The 17077-nt window shown below is 34.8% G+C and overlaps 1 protein-coding gene across 1 annotated transcript in view; it reads right to left on the bottom strand.

The window, feature by feature from the left end:
• Window positions 1-4483: 4483 nt before the first annotated feature.
• Window positions 4484-17077, bottom strand: part of LOC114103519 (lipase member J) — a 33261-nt gene continuing 20667 nt past the window's right edge. Inside the window, 3 exon segments of the mRNA XM_071611717.1 lie at window positions 4484-4777; window positions 6243-6314; window positions 12905-12976. Of these exon segments, the coding sequence (XP_071467818.1) occupies window positions 4544-4777; window positions 6243-6314; window positions 12905-12976 (378 nt within the window). The 3' untranslated portion in view covers window positions 4484-4543.

Here is a 17077-nt window from a genome sequence, read left to right on the forward strand (position 1 = left end):
AAGACAAAGGTGAGTGATAACCTGTTTCTTGGGTGTCAGTAGTGTTTTATTTATTGGTCTGGATAGTGGGTACACAGATTCATTGTATTAATTTATTGCTCTGTCCACATGGGATTTGTACTTTTTTATGTGTTATAAATCAACAAAGAAGCTAAGAAAAACCTTTATTATTATTATGAAAAAAATTCAGAGGTGATTATTAGGGAATGATTTATTAAAATGGGAATGTATCTAGCTAATTGGTTGGGCTGCATATGACATATTGGAGCTAAAGAACCCTCAAAGCTTGATGTGAAGAAAGGCAGTGGACAAGAGGATTTTCAGGAGCTTAAATATAACAATTTTCTCAGGCAGTTATCCTATTAATATTGTCAATAATACTACATAATGAAATGTGGTGAAGGCGATCCCCCTCTCAGTGTCTTGACAAAGTCACAGTGAAAATAAGTGCTGGCAAAGCCGCTCCCCCACTGTCTTGACAAGGTCACAGTGAGGATGAATGCTGGCAAAGCTATGCTGGTTCTTGAGAAACCGAAACCATGAGACCCTTTTTTTATGTAATTGGGACTTCTCATTTTCATGCTCATGTTCCTGACTGGAGGCATGAGTATGTTAAATGCCAAACCAAATTAAATTTCAGATGGCTAGAACATAACAGGTAGTTCATGCCTTGAAGGCTGTTCTACTACCCCTCAGCATATCAAGGACAAAGTAGAAAGCTGCTCTACTATCTCAACACATTGAAGACAAAACTGATAATGGACAACAATCATTCTCTGAAAGGTCACGAGAATTTTAGGCACCACATTGATTATATCAACTAGAACCCAAGCCCATATTTCTGGTCTTTTAGAAAACCTAATCATTGTGCTCATTATACAAAACCCACCATATGTAGTTTCATTCTTGATTAAAGAAAGTTATGTTATACACTTAGGAAAGTCAAGACATATAAGGGTACATTCTTTTCATTTCTATAAACCCTCTTTTACTGCACATAGGGATTTATAATGAGCATACTTAATATTGGCAGAAAGTGGACTGATGTTTAGAACTTACTTTTTATTGAGAAAGATTATAAAGATATAAGAACTAGTGCACCTTGATTGAGAAATAAAGAAACTCTTTGAGAGAGCAGCTCAACCAGTTTTATGAGAATAAATTTAGGAATTAATTAAAGTAGCTTTGTAAAAGATATTTTTAGAATAATGTTAGAAGTATTATTCTATTTAGATTCTTGGGTTTAGAATTCTTAAGTTTTTAGTTATATGGGTTTCTGATATGTTTTAAGAATGGTTTATAAACTTTAGGATATTTTAAGTATAAGATTTAAGGGATCTTTTTTAGATGGGAATTTTAGATTAGAAATAAAAGTGCAGGTGTACTTTAAAACTTAAAGGTTAATGATAGGTTAGGAGACTTAGAGTCTGGTTACGTAGTTTGGCATTAGTTAATAAGAAAATAGTACATCTTGGGAAAATCTGAAAAAAATGTAAATTAGTGACGCATTTTATTAATGATTGATAACTAAAAAGTCACATCCTGGAAAAATGTAAATTGATGTTACATTTTTCTATACCCCTAATTATGGTTAAGGAAATGTTATGTCTTGACAAAGTTTTGAAATTGTATAATCAATGATGTATTATGAATCTATAATGATGAGAAAATTGTAATATAAGATGACCCAGAGAAAGCTGCATTAGAGCTCTCTCTCTCTGGAGATTACTCCAATGAAACGACTCCTGTCTCATCTTTTCGCTGACACCACTCATCCTTCAGGATCCCTGGACCCTGCTAGGGCTGGACCCCAGCAGAAATGACAATTCATCTTAAAGAATATTGAATATTTGTTCGTGTGTCAAAAATTTATATTGACATACTTACAGCTAAAGTAAATGCACATTGTTCTCTCTTCTCTGTCTTTTGTTATAACATTCTCCAATAGGGTGTTATGTTCACATTCTGTCTAATCAAGGTTATTGTATGTATTTGCTACTGTGCATGGATATTTGATGTTTTTCCAATTCTTGCTGTTAAAATAATGCTGTTATAAACATTCTTGTACATTTTCATACACATTTGCCTGCAAGTTTGTTGAGTATATTCTCAGTTATAGAATTGGCAGGTTATAGGGTGTATGTATTTAAAACAATAACAGTCAATTTCAAAGAACTTTCCAAAGTTAACTTCACCAATTTATGTTCTCACAAACAGTATATGAGATTTCTGGTTGTTTCACATACCCATACAACAGTTGGCACATGCTATTTAATTTTAGCCATTTCGTCATGTTGTATTTGTATTTTGTATCTTTTTAAAGCTTTCAAATGTGGAGCATCTTTAAAAAGTTTAATGGTATTTTGGATTCTCTCTTTTATGAAGGGTCTGTTCTAGTCACTTGCCTCTGTCATTTCCTTTTAGATTTCTGTTGGGAGATCCCAAGAATACTCTTAGGACATGATAACACTATAAGGACACACAGGCCTCAGAAAATTTGTTTTGTTCACAGTTTCCTTTATTCCAACACATGGATACAGATTAAATTCAGCAAAAGTAAGTGTACCCAGGACAAAGTCTACGAGAAACCAGGCAGAAGCTTCCAGATGTACTCTCCCAATGGAAAAGCATAGAGATACACTTAATTCTTTCAGCAATGATGTGGGCAAACATGAAAAGTGTTAATCAGCCAGAGGAACTCTCAAGTCCACCCTATCCCCACATCAGGACTAGAGTGACTAGATGCACTAGAGTGAGTAGAGCCAGCTATTTCCTTCTCACACATTGAAAGGTTATTAGTGGAGTTGGATATTTCCCTTCCCCCAGGTTTTAGGCTCTGGCGAACTAGTTTCCCCTGAGATAAACCTTGCTAATTTGTTGTTAACAAAGTGCTCTGGTCTTGGCTTGGTGAGAACCTGGTCAAGCTCACTTGGCTTATAAAGCTCTTGGAAGTGAGACTTAACAAAATATTTATATATTCTATATATATATATATATATATATATATATATATATATATATATATATATATAAATGGGTTCCCCTGGAGTTTCTGACTCTCAGACTTTGCACACTGAGTCTCTTGCAGTTCATTACTTACCATTCAGATTTTCCTACTTTGGCATTGGTTCTCTATTTATTTCTGCTACCTTGAGCCTCTGCTCAGGTAAGCTGCAACCCCCTGTATTCACCTGTCTCTCTCTCTGACCTTTTCCCCTATGTCTTCACCTTACTTAAAGATCCAAGAAAAGTTGTTGGTTTTTTAGTGTGTTCACTCTCCTTATGTTGGAACCAGAAACAGGAAGTCTGAATGCCTTTAGGGCCTGCCACTGATGCCATTGTTTTGCCACCGCTATTGACAGCATCCTTTCATCCTACATCTTCAGTCTCTTCCCATCTTCTAGTACTCTCCTGAACATATCTATACTTCATTGGTGTTAAGGAAACTCTTGGATCTTTTATGCACTAAAATACACTCAGATCTATTTTCAGAGGAATATACCTCAACGATTGCTACTTTTTACACACACTGTGCTGGAAAGCTAACTTCAGTCTTACTGGGCTCTGTACTTGGGGAAGTGAGGCACAACCCCATATGGTTTCTATGATGTCCTTGCCTCTGGGTCACTGCCTAAAGCAACCAGCAGGCAGCAACACTACACTGAAACCCAGGCCTCTTCTTCTTTTTTCTTTTTTTTTTTTCTTACTATGGATTGAACTCAGGGGCACTTAACCAATGAGCCACATCCCCAGCCCTATATTGTATTTTATTTAGAGACAGGGTCTCACTGATTTGCTTAGTGCCTTGCTTTTGCTGAGGATGGCTTTTAACTCATAATCCTCTTGTGTTACCTCTTGAGCCGCTAGGATTACAAGCATGAGCCATGGTGCTGGCCTCTTCTTATTTTTCCCCCCAATTTTTTTCACAGCTAGGAAAGTGTTTTTACTCTCCATTCAGCAGAGAGAAAAATTAGCTTTCATATCAGGTATCTTCCAGACTCTAATTTTATGCATAACATTAGTTCATATTCTTTTGAAGAAAAAAAAGAACTTTCTTTAAAAGGTTATCTCTTGCAAAAAAATGGTAAGATTATTGTTTCTGATATTAGGTATTTAAATTCTATTAAGAAACTCAATAGACTGTACTGATATATGTCTACCATTTTCCTTGTAAATATAAATACCACTGATTTAATGAACAGATAGTCTGGGAACAAGGAGAAAATAGACAATTGTTTTATTGAATACTCTAATATGTGAATAAACATACATAGTAAGAAAAAAAATGATTGGATTCCTTTTTTGGCACAGGGAATTGAAACCAGGGGCACTCCATCACTGAGCTACATCCCCAGTCCTTTTTTATTTTAAGACGACTCACTAAGTTGCTGAGAGTCTTGCAGATTAGTCCAGAACTTGAAATCCTCCAGTCTTAGCCTCCTGAATAGCCAGGATTATAGGCATGTGCCATCACTCTTAGCTTATAATAATTGAATTTTAATAGGAATGATATAAGTCCTTAAACACAGAGTATCATGGTTCTTTATAGATTTTTTTGGATGATATCACGGATTTCATGGTAAACTTGATGATAAGCATCTAATCCATACAAAAAGTCTATATGATTATAGTAAGAAATAGTTTTATGATTAATGAGGTTTGTGATTTCAGAAAGTAAAATTTTAACATCTTCCAGGTCAGCCAATAAGTCATTTCTACCATTCCAAGTTGCAGTTGTCACATTCATATTTGTCACATTGTACAATGGAGAATTTGTCTAAAAATAAATGAATAAAAAAAAGAGTTTTCACAGAAAATGATACATTAGAAAGTTTTATTTATTAAATTATTAAATGATGTTTTAAAATAAATTTAATCTGGTGGATTAAACAGTGAATCTATGGAAGCAACGAGTATGAAAGAACAGATCTTACAATTTTTACTCAGAAACAAGCATAAATCGAAACTAGGTTGTTAGAGTCTGTAAACAAGTCAGGATGGCGCCTAGCAAATGTTAGAGTCTGTAAACAAGTCTGGATGGCGCCTGGCAAAATGCCAGAGGGAGTGGTTTGTGAAGTAACAAAAGCGAGCAATTAAGTGTGGAGATTCTTTATTGGTTAACTGCTGTATCTAGTTTATGTTAATTAGATAAGCTGTGTGAAATGTATAAATACCACTCCTGTCCTACAATAAATGGCTCCCTCTCCTGCTGTATCAACGTACACAAGTTATTCGTCATCCACCGGTTATTTTGCTGCAGCCGGACTGCGGCACTAGGTAATTTACTTTTTATTTTGTTTGCTTTATAGTAATGGGGATTCAACTCATGGACGTTCTACCACATCCCCAGCACTTTTTGTTTTATTTTGAGACAGGAACTTGCTGAGTTGCTGGGATTGTCCTTGAATCTGTGATCCTCCTGCCTCAGCCTCCCAAATTGCTGGGATTATAGGCATGTACCACAACACCCAGCTAATAGATTGTTTTAATTCAGAATATTCAAAGATTCCACACAGGTAAGTTCAGTATTTCTTGTAAAGCATGGAAGTATCTTGAAGGTATTTGAAAGCATTTCAAATTTTCTGTGACTGTATTACTGCTATATGTTTATTAATAAATTATAAATATTGGCAACCAAGGTTACCTCTAATCCCACTGAATTTGATTTTAAGATCTTACTTCAGACTTTTTCATATGAGCAGATTATATATGGCCCAGAATTTAGCTGAGGCAGAAAAGTGTAGTAGGGAAGTAGAAACTTTGAAGTCAGACAGGCTCAGTTTCTAATATTTCAAAAATTTTGTCATCACACTTACACAATTTTTACCATGTTCTCATTGAATTCTAAGTTATTTCTAATTATTATATGTATTTGTCCTGTATTCCCAAATAGAAAAACTGGTTTTAAGGTCAAGAAATACATTATGCATTTTATCTCATATTTACCAAGTACAGAGTTGTGCAAATTATAAATAAAATAGTTTTCCAGACGAAGGATGATGAATTCTTCTACTACTGTCAACTTCTCTAAGTTTATCCAGGGTATTTCCTATTAAGATATGTAAAAGTATGGAAAAGCTGCTTTGGTTGGATATAACAATATGATTCCAAAACAATATGATTTTAACTTGCTGGTCTCACTATGTAATAATACTCTGCAGATTCACAGACGACTCTTATCTATGAGGGTCATCTTAACAAAATGGGAAGGAAGATGGTTTTTAGAATATACATAGACATACTTGATTAAAATGAGGAAAATTCAAAACAGGACTGCCCCAATCATAAGCTTTCAAGTGGTTACAATGAAGAAGCTAAAAGAAAAACAAAAATGAAGACCATAAAAAAAAAAAGAAGAAGACCATATATACTTGCTCATTATGGTGGCAGTTGATGTAAATTAAGGCATGTATTGCATGATTCCCCTTTGTACTGGGTCTGCTGGTATTTATGCAGGGGGGGCTTCTTCCCTTCTCCCTTCCTTTGTTTAGTGTAAGAAATGGAAGGGGTGGAGATGGGGGCAGGAAATCTAAAGATGTGAGTCTATCATCTTCACACAAATGCATGTGTCCCCAAAGTCTTTTACTTCCCCAAAGGGGACTATGTGTTTTGAGTAATCTTAGGTTTCCTCAAAAATCCTCAGCTTCATCAATAGAGGTCAAGAGTGAGTGCCTTGCATTGGGACTGTGACACCTCTCTAAACAACCTTGCCTCAACCAACAGGACTCAAGAGTGTGTCTCAGAAGCTGTCCCTTCCTTCACTCCTAAACACCCTTAACCTCACCATTAACACTGGCTTTCAGTCTATTAGATTCAATTTGATTATGCTTACTTTCTCTTTGTGTTTTCATTACAAGAAGGTCACACTCTCAGGTTACTTATGATCTATGGATTTCTAAACCTTATATGGCTCCATATAATCCTTATTCTAATTCTTCCCAACTCTCTTTAACTCCTAAAACTCTTATTATCTGGAATTCCATCATCACCTCTGTATCTTAAACCTCTCACTGGCCTCTTCACCTTCCTGCTCTACTGACAATCTGTTTTTTTTTTTTCCTGAGAATGATACTTCCCTCATAGCTCCTTCAAGTGGTGCAACTTTTTTCTCCCATATACCTGGGTTCACTGGACCTGAGTGTTAGTTAATCCTCTTTGTTCATTATTTCTTCTTTTAAATTATTCTCACTTCCTCCTCTCTAAGAAGTTTCCTCCAAGCTCTGAATATCATACCATTCAATTATATTACTTACTTTTTTTTTGCTGTTGTGATCATCTATTAAACTACAGGTTGTTCTGCCTGTTTAGTTCCTGCTTACTGTTACTCCCTCTGAAACTATTCCTGCCTTCAGTTTTAGCGATTTAATCTTTCTCACAACCTCATTTTAATTCCTTGAGCTCTTCACCTCAATGATCTTGTCCCCCATCTTATACTAACCATTCACCCTGTGACCTTATCATAAACCTTTATAATACTTCAGTCCTTGCATACTCTAATTTTTATCCATTCCATTTTCTAAACATCACCTAATTCTCCCTGACATAGCAATGTCAAAAATTCTTCAACATTGCCAAGATTGTGCATCCATTCATCCTTTCAACCTTTTATTATATCTTATTCCTTCAATGTACTTTCTTTCCTTCTTATCCAGCTGAAATTCCATAATCAATCATTAAAATGACTCACTTATATCTACTCAACACTTTTCTACTTGCATTGCATCATCCTACTTGCTTCACACAAAAAAAAATTGTAGAAAAATCCAATTCCTACACACTATATGCCTATACTAATGAGACTGAACAAAACTGGAGGAAAAAAAAAAACTAAGCACTACGCTTACTGAAGTCACTTCAAATTGATGATTGCACACCTCATGCAGGCCATTAGTCTTGCCCAGCAACCATACCATAATTCCCTCATCCATTTCCTTGTCCATGCTTCTGGGCAATTATGTAATATCTTCTCTTTGCTCCACTGACTTCTACTTTCTTTTCTATCCATACTCTATTTTATTAAAATGCACTTTCCCATTTTGACAAAAAAACTGCAGCAATCATAAAAGTTCAGAGACTTTTACTACATCAATATACTTACCAGCAAATAAAAAAGGGATATTATCTCTGTTAGCTCAAAAGCTTATCTATTACTTGTCTACTAGATCACATCTATCCTAGAATTCCATCTCTTTCTCTCTTCATAAATTTTCTCCTCTTTAGTAGGGCATTTTCATTAATGTAAAAACCTGCTGTTAATTGTCTCAGAAGATAGATTCACTTCCCCATTTCCTACCACAGCTCTTGACAAATATTTTTATTCTCCTTTCAGCAAGATTCTAGAGAAGGGTTTTCACCATCTCCACTTACTCTCATTAATCATCTTTTTAAAGATTGTAGTAAAATACACATAAAATAAAATTTATAATTTTAACCATTTAAAGTGTGCAACTGAATGTCATTTGTCAAATTATTGGGCAATCATAATAACAATCATTTTAAAAATCCAATCTAAATAGTCTTACATCTCCATCCAGTAGTATGCTAGAACCAGTTTCTATTAATAAGATCTAATTATGGGCATCTTTTCCCAACTTTAAGTACAGTGGTATTGCATTGGTTGGTTAAAATCAATCATGACAGGAATAACCTCACCACAGAAATTGACAAATGTTACTTATGTCTTCACCCCCACAAGTTATAAAATATTTACCAGCACACACTACTTAGATCCTTCCACCAAAAGTGTTCAAGATAATTTATAACCTTAACATTTATAAAAGCTTCTGTCTTTGAGGTGGCCTGAAGGAAGTGAAATGAAACTTAGACAACTTTCAAACCCTGACTGGATTTGATCAGGAGTTCTCTTATGTTAAGGCGAGCACAGCTTTTTCCTAAAATGAAACCAGGATTTCACTTTGACCCTTCCGAACTTCTGCAAGCTCAGAGAGAGGATCACTAGGCAATGCTGAGCTGACGTGGATCTGGGGCGAACAGTCTGGGCCTCTCAGAACACACACGGAGCCCGGATCGGCTGAATTCAAGCTCCCGTTCGCCTGCTTCTCACAGACAAACTGCTGTGACTCAGCACTAAACGATCCTGCTGAAACAATTGGTTGGCCCTTCTGAAACTACAGAGGTTAATGCCAACCGAGCCTTCATAGGCAGTGGCCACAGGATTGAAACGGGGCTTCAGAGAGCCAGTCAGGACCCACCAATTGCATTGGTCACCCAGCAAAGGGAACGAACTGTCACCATTTGCAAGGGATACCACCATGGCAGAGAACTGACGTCACAGGCGGAGGCGATAACTCCATTGAAACCAGCGGCAACAGTGACTTCTTCCCTTCCCTTCTAATACCTTTCCTCCCAAGCATCAAATAAATTTACAGGTGTAAACAGTAACTCAGCAGTCAAATAGAACAAGAAGTAACATGAGCAGCATGAAAAAGCAAGGAAGAAAAGGAGTACAAACAATGAAGGACAGCCTAAATATTCAGGAGGACCTAGAGGCATCAGAAAAATGGTCAAATAAAGAACTCAAGGAATACCTTAGACAGATGGAATGGAACCTTAAAGAGGATATGAGACAGCAAATTCAAACAGTGAAAGAACACATTAAAATGAATTACATAAACAGATAAAAGAAGAAATTAAGCATCTTTATCAGGAGATAGAGATTATTAAAAAAATCAAACAATAATTCTAGAAATGAAGGAAACTATAAACCAAACTAAAAACTCAAATGAGAGTATCATTAACAGAGTGGAGCAAGTAGAAGCCAGAACATCAGATAATGAAGACAAAATATATCATCTTGAAAAGAGTCTAGCCAACTCAGAAAGGCTGGTAAAAAATCACGAGAAAAATATTTATAAAAGCTTGGTCAACTCCAAGGAATTCTGCTGTATTACTTATCAATGTCATCTGATACTGTTGTTCATTCCTTCATCCTTGAGATACTTCCTTAACTTCTAGAATACAGTGATCTTCATGTTTCGCTTACTGCTTCTTTTCAGTCTCCTTGGCTGATTTAGCCTCTGCTAAATCTTAATCTTCAATAATTCGGCACTCAATCCTTGCTCCTCATCTCTATCTATACTCATTCTATTGTGTTCTCATCTAGTCTTTCAACTTTACATGCCATTTATATTCAAAATATTCATCTTCTTTTAATAAGTATCTCCTTAGTTCTATATTGCTATATAAAACTGCTTAATCATATTCGTTGCTTGGCTGTATAAACTTAACAAACAGAACATTTTACCTCTCCTCCAACTCCACTCTACCATCGAATCTCCCTATATCTTTTAAGAGTCACTTCATCTTTTCATTGCTTAGGTCGAAAACTTTAGAGTCATCCAAGCTTCTCTCCTTTTCTTTCACTCCTCACAGAATCCATGACTGTATCTCATCAGCTGTATGTACATGATATGCATGTGGATGCTCATAATTCAACCATTTTTACAAACTCTGCTGTCAATACATCAGTCCAAGCCATCATTATTTCTTCTTTGGACTACTGCAGAAGTTTCCTAACTTTCTCACTGCTCCCACCCTTGCCCCACTACAGTAGACTCAACATAGCAGCCAAAGTGATCCCGTAAAAGTATAGCTCATTGAGTGTCACCTGTTGATGAAAAACTTGCAGTGGCTTCACACAGGGTGAATGCCAAAGTGTTTGCAATGATAGATTCTTTTTTGCCTTTCTTTTCTACTACTTTCTTACTTACTCATTTCAGAACTGCACTTGTTTCTTAAGTGTGCTTCTCTTTGGCTATTCTCTCTCTCTGTAAACCCTATCCCCCATGCTATGATCTAAATGTTTATGTCCTCCCCAAATTCATATGTTGAAATTTTAACCACCAAGGTGATGGTATTAGGTGGAGACCTTTAGAAAGTGATTAGGTTCATGAATGGGATTAGTGCCCTTATAAAATAAGCCCAAGGAGACTTTTGCCTCTTTCACTATGTGAAGAAACTACTAGAAAATGCATCTCTAATGGAGAAAGCAAGCTCTCATCAGACACTGAATCTGCCAGTATCTTGATCTTGGACTTTCTAACCTCTAGAACTGTAAGAAATAAATTTCTTCTGATTATAAACTACCAAACTTACTCTAGTTGCATTAATGGACTAAGAAGACATTTCATATTGTCCATATTGTCAATTCCTTCACCTCCTTTAAATCATTTTTCAACTGTCATCATCTTACTGAGACCTCTTAGCCTAATCTCTCTGTTCAAATGTATAATCCACTTATAAGAATGCCTAATCCTTTTCTCCTATTCCTCCCCCTACCCCATTTTCCTATGATGTCTATCCCATTCTATCATATGAGGATAATTTACTTACCTGCTACCTTATTCTTTTTGTTGTTGTTGTTGGTCTTTCTTTCTTTGGGCAGGTGGTGGAGGTGTACCAGGGATTGAATTCAGGGACACTCAACCACTGAGCCATATCAACAGCCCTATTTTGTATTTTATTTAGAGACAGAGTCTCACTGAGTTGCTTAGTGCCTTGCTTTTGCTGCAGCTGACTTTGAACTCAAGATCCTCCTCTCCTGCCTCAGCTTCCCAAGCCACTGGGCTTACAGGTGTGCTACTGCTCCAGGCACTACTACTACCTTATTCTTTTTTTTTAAGATTTTTTTAGTTGTCAATGGACTTTTATGTTATTTATTTATATGCAGTACTGAGAATTGAACCCAGTGCCTCTCACATGCTAGGCAAGTGCTCTATGACTGAGCTACAACTCCAGCCCCCTACCTTATTCTTTATTCCTTGTGTATCAACTACTAAAATGTAAGCTTAAGGAACACAAGCATCTTTGTTTAGCTCACTTGTGTTTCCCATGAGTATAGTACAATATAGGGCACATTGTAGGCACTCAGAAAACCTTATTATAATGGATGAAGAAATACAAAGATTAATTTGATTTTCCTGATGAAGCAAACATCAGGGGTAAACAAAATTTAAAGATAAGTTATAATGAATATTTATAATGATTACATCAAAACAATTACTTCATAAATGTAAACATTTTGTAATTGGAAAAGTTTTATCTAATATCTTAATAATACTTTAATTTTTAGTGTTTATTAGCTTTAAAGAACTTTTATAATCATCATTCTATTATAATATTTTTGTTAGGTTAAAGAATGATTTCATTTTAAAAATCAGGAACTTATTCAGAAAGGTTAAACCAACTATTCAATGTTACCCTCCCAGTAAGGTTCAAAGAAAAAATTAATGTTTGGTTTTTTATTCCCAGGAAAATGTTCTTTCTACTGCATTGTCCTAGCTTGAACATTAAGATTACATTCATACTTGATTTTTCTCTTTTTCAGTATCAATCATTAAACAAATATTAGTTTAATATCTATTATATGCCAAGAAATGTTAGTCTTGGAAATACAAAAGTGAACAAAACTTTCCCATGGTCCTCAAAAGGCTTACAGCTTAACATAGAAAAAAAGTGCAGTCTAGAGAAAGCATTTCAGACTAGGCATCAGGAGAACTGGGTTCTAGTCTTAGCTTTGAATCTTGGACAAGTCAAGTGAGGTGTGTGGAATAGATGGTCCCTATTCTTCTGTTCTGACTAACATTTTGTCATTTGTAAGAAATAGTTATATTGCTCTGTTATTGCTGAAGTTTAGAGGATCCAATAGATATGATGTTAATACATTATATAAACAATAAAGATTCATACAAATATGTAATAACTTCATTTTATCCCTATGAATTTGTCATTCTACAGCAGTGGCATGATTTCTATAATGATGAAGTAAACCATGAGTAGTGTAAGTTAATCACACTGAGATACACTTTTCTTTCCTATGATGTCTATCCCCTTCTATCATAGGAGGATAATTTACTTATCTGTTACCTTATTCCTTTTGTTATACCTGACTCCAGTGGAGCATATTTTGAACAGATGTTCCTGCTGGGTTCTGTGAAAAATACACATCCAAACGGCTCTGAGGGCGAGATGGAGAGGGGTGGATAAAAAAGCATTTTTATACTTAGTTCAGTCAGAAAAAGCATAAGTTTAATCTTTAATTAATAAAATTATTTCAAGGAAATGGAAATTCAAATTTTAATAAATAGTATCAGTAATGATATATAAAATCATATTTTAATTAAGTACCAAATGTACTTATTACTGTTATGCAATTTGAAGAAGAATTGTAGAAACTATCACTGGATTTCTGAGTTATTAGATCCATCATACCTCCTAACAAAAACAAAAAAAAAATTGATGAACTCCACAGTCAAACATACACACACACACACATACACACACACACACACACACACACACACACCCCTTTTGAAAACATTAAGAACCTGACAAGATAGAAATTAGCAGAATATGAATTGAAAAGAAAATTAAGAAACTCAAAAGGTAAGCAAAGCACTGGAGACATTGTGTCCTTAATGTTATTTGTCAGTCCCAGAGAATTTTAAGTTTCATTTTGAGAGCTTAGTTTGTGGAGGAAAACAAAAATCAATGCACAGAAACTGCCAAGATTAGAAATTTTTAAAAAGAATATTTAAACTATAAAGTTATACTTATGTATAATAATTTCATTTTGTTTTTCTAAATTTGTCATTCTATGACAATGACGTGATCCCTAGATAAACCAAATTATGCAGTACTAAGGTAAAGCTGAATAAGAAGTACACCAGGCATTAAGTCAATCTGAACCCAAGTTTGTATTGCCTAGGTAGTTCCTGGAAAGCTTCATTAGTATACAGTGGTCCTGAGTTCAGAGTGACCTCAGGTGCCTTGCAATGGCAAACAATGCTCATGTCCAAAAGAAAAATAAAAGACTTGTTTTATTACTCAAATTATTACTAAAATAATTTGTTAAAATCAGTTAACATCACTTAATTAAAGTAACTTCATGAGGTGAGTTACCAAATGTCAAGTAAAAAGGAGAAGAAATTACTAAAGAAACCACATGAATTTTGTGTGCTATCAGATGTGAACTGTAAAACAATTGTTTTACAGAAATTGGAAGGCAGCCATCACAGGATATGAACATTGACAAAAGGAAAACAGAAAAGGAAAACCTTACACTAAACCCAACTTTCATCCTGAGGGCATGTTCCAAAGTAGTAGGGCAAAACCAGAGACAAGCAAAGAGTGAAAGACTTGCTGAGCAGAAGTGACAAAAATCAGTGTGTCTGGGTGCAGCAGGTTCCTAAAGTAAGTAGTCCCTTGAATTAAAAAAAAAAAATTGAAGGGATCTACATCTACCCTAAGAAGTCTGAAAATGAGCCTAGACAACTAGCTAAATAATCCAAAATTTTTCTATGAGGTAACTGCTAGAATTTAATATCTGTCCCCTTCCAAACTCATGTCAATTTTTGGTGGCCATTGTGGTGGTATCAGAAGATGGGATCTTTGAATGTGATGGGGCCATGAGGATTCTGCCCTCATGGGTGAGATTAATAGCATTATAAGACAATGAGTTTGGCCACTTTTGCCTCTTTGCCCTTTGCCATTGAGCAAGAAGGCCCTTGACAGATGCCAGAGACTTAATCTTGGACATCCTAGACTTCAGAACTGTGAGACAACAATTTTTTTTTCATTATTAACTACTCCGTTATTCTGTTATAGTAACATAACACAGACTAAGACAGTAACTGAACCAAGAGGATACAGCATATCATTCATCATGTCCTGCATACAATAAAATTTTACTAGTTATGGGATAAAAAAGGAAAACATAACTAACAGTAAAGACATAAAATAGGTAATGAAAGCAGATGTAGTAGTTATGCACAGAGTTAATAAAGAATTTAACCATGATTATTATGTTAATTAAGGCATAAGAAAATAAGTTTAAAATGTTCTGAAAATAGTATTTCAGCAGAAAATTTGTATTTATAGTAGTCTGTGCCTTATGTGTGAGGAAAATGTTCCAAGACCCCCCCAATGGATGTCTGAAACCACAGATAATACAAACCATACTATGTCCTCTCTCTTTCTCTGTGTACACACACACACACACAAATTTAATTTATAAATTAGGCACAGTAATGAGTTAACAATAATAAATAATAGTAAAATAGAATAATTATAACAATATACTCTAGTAAATATAATAAATATAATAAAATTATATGGTCTCTCACTTTCTCTTAAAATATGCTAATTCCTTATTGCACCATAATAATATTTTTGAACAACAGATGACCACTGGTACCTGAAACCATAGAAAGTAAAACCACAAAAAGGAGGACTACTATATTTTTAGTCAAATAGACCTTCTAGAAATGGAAAATATAATCTTTGAAAGTAAAAATATTCTTGATGGCTTTAAAAGCAGATGAAACACAGAAAATGACAGTAGTTGTGAACTCAAATATAAGCCCCCCAAAAATGTTCAAACTTTGGAATTGAAAAAAAAATTGAGCCCAAAATGATGTTAGACACTGTCAGATAGTCCAATCTTTAAAGCATTTGGTGACTTGAGATTAAACAAGAGGAAGAATTAAATAAATATTGGCTGAGATTTTTTCAAATTACCCCAAACAAGATATAAACAAAAGAATCATCTATTCCTAAGCATTTCATAATCCATAGAGCAGTTAAAAAATACATTACCTTCAGAGTAGTAACAATGAAATATAACTAACTTCTCACTGAAGCTGTGGAAACCAGAAGACAGAATGTCTTTAAATGCTGATACAAAAAAAAAATTAATATGCCTATTCAAAATACTACAATAAACAAAATATCCTTCAGAGTTGGGAAGAACAGAGAGGTATTTTTGTTTCTGCTCCAACATGGAAGGAGCTTGGAAGCCACTACTCCATCCTAATCAGTAAAAAACTTAGCCTGAAAATCAATAGGTTTACTGAAATCACAGATCAAACCACGCTCCCCACCCAAACTGAAAAGAGGCAAGTAAATGCAGAGAATCAACAATTCAATGAAGCAGAGACTAACAAGCAGAAATCTCAGTGATAAACAGTGTAGGGGTAAGAAAATGTGAATTGTTATTGATAAATTGCTACAGCCTCAGAGTGAAAAAGTCTGAAAGTAACTGCATCTCAGGGGGATGTTAACATTTGTGAATTTTATCTCCAGGAGCTTTCCCAGGTTCTGAGACTGAAAGTCAAATAATAATAATAATAATAAGAAGAAGAAGAAGAAGAAGAAGAAGAAGTTCCCTCATGCTTTTAGCAGATGGAGGAGAACGTAGGCATTTGTAAATATCATAACCAAAACAATCTGTTCTTTGTAATAAGGCCTACTCTCAAGAGAAGCTATTGTGCTAGATCCTAACCTATTAGAGTTTCATTATAACCTAACTAGCCCAAATTGGTTAAAAGGGATTGAGTTAAATAAAGGTAATGGATCAAAATACTATGAATACTATACTGGGGGAAGACATAAAAAACCAGGGTTTTAAATATCTATAAGGGAAGGGGGACTAAAAATTGATCCATCAGATTATAAAAAAAAAAAGAAATTAAAATAAGAAACTAAACTACAATTAAGATGCAAATCCCTGTGGATATATAGAAATTTGACACAAAACAAAGAGAAAATGATTGAGGCCAGAAAAAAAATTATTCAGTTAATAAACTTAAACAACTCAATAGCAAGAAAACAAATAACCTAATTGAAAAATGGACAAAGGATCTGAACAGACATTTCTCAAAAAAAGAAAGACATGCAGATGACCAACAAGTACTTGAACAAAAGTTCAATATCACTAATCACTAGAGAAACACAAATTGAACTACTGTGATTAAATACTACCTCATACTTGTTAGAATGACCCTTATAAAAATGAGGGAAGATAACAAGGGTTTGGTGAGGATGTGGATAAAAAGGAACTCTGAATAACATTGACAAGAATGTACATTAGAACAACTGTGATGGAAAACAACATGAAGCCTCAAAACATTAAAATAGAGATATCATTTGAGTCAGCATTTCTACTACTGGACGTATAGCAAAAGAAAAGGAAGTTTTCTGCACTCCACTGTTTATTACAGCATTATTCATAAAAGCCAAGACATAGGATCAACCGAAATGTCCAAGAATGCCTAAATAG

Source organism: Marmota flaviventris, chromosome 4 (genome assembly GCF_047511675.1).
Source record: "Marmota flaviventris isolate mMarFla1 chromosome 4, mMarFla1.hap1, whole genome shotgun sequence".
NCBI classification, from domain to species: domain Eukaryota; kingdom Metazoa; phylum Chordata; class Mammalia; order Rodentia; family Sciuridae; genus Marmota; species Marmota flaviventris.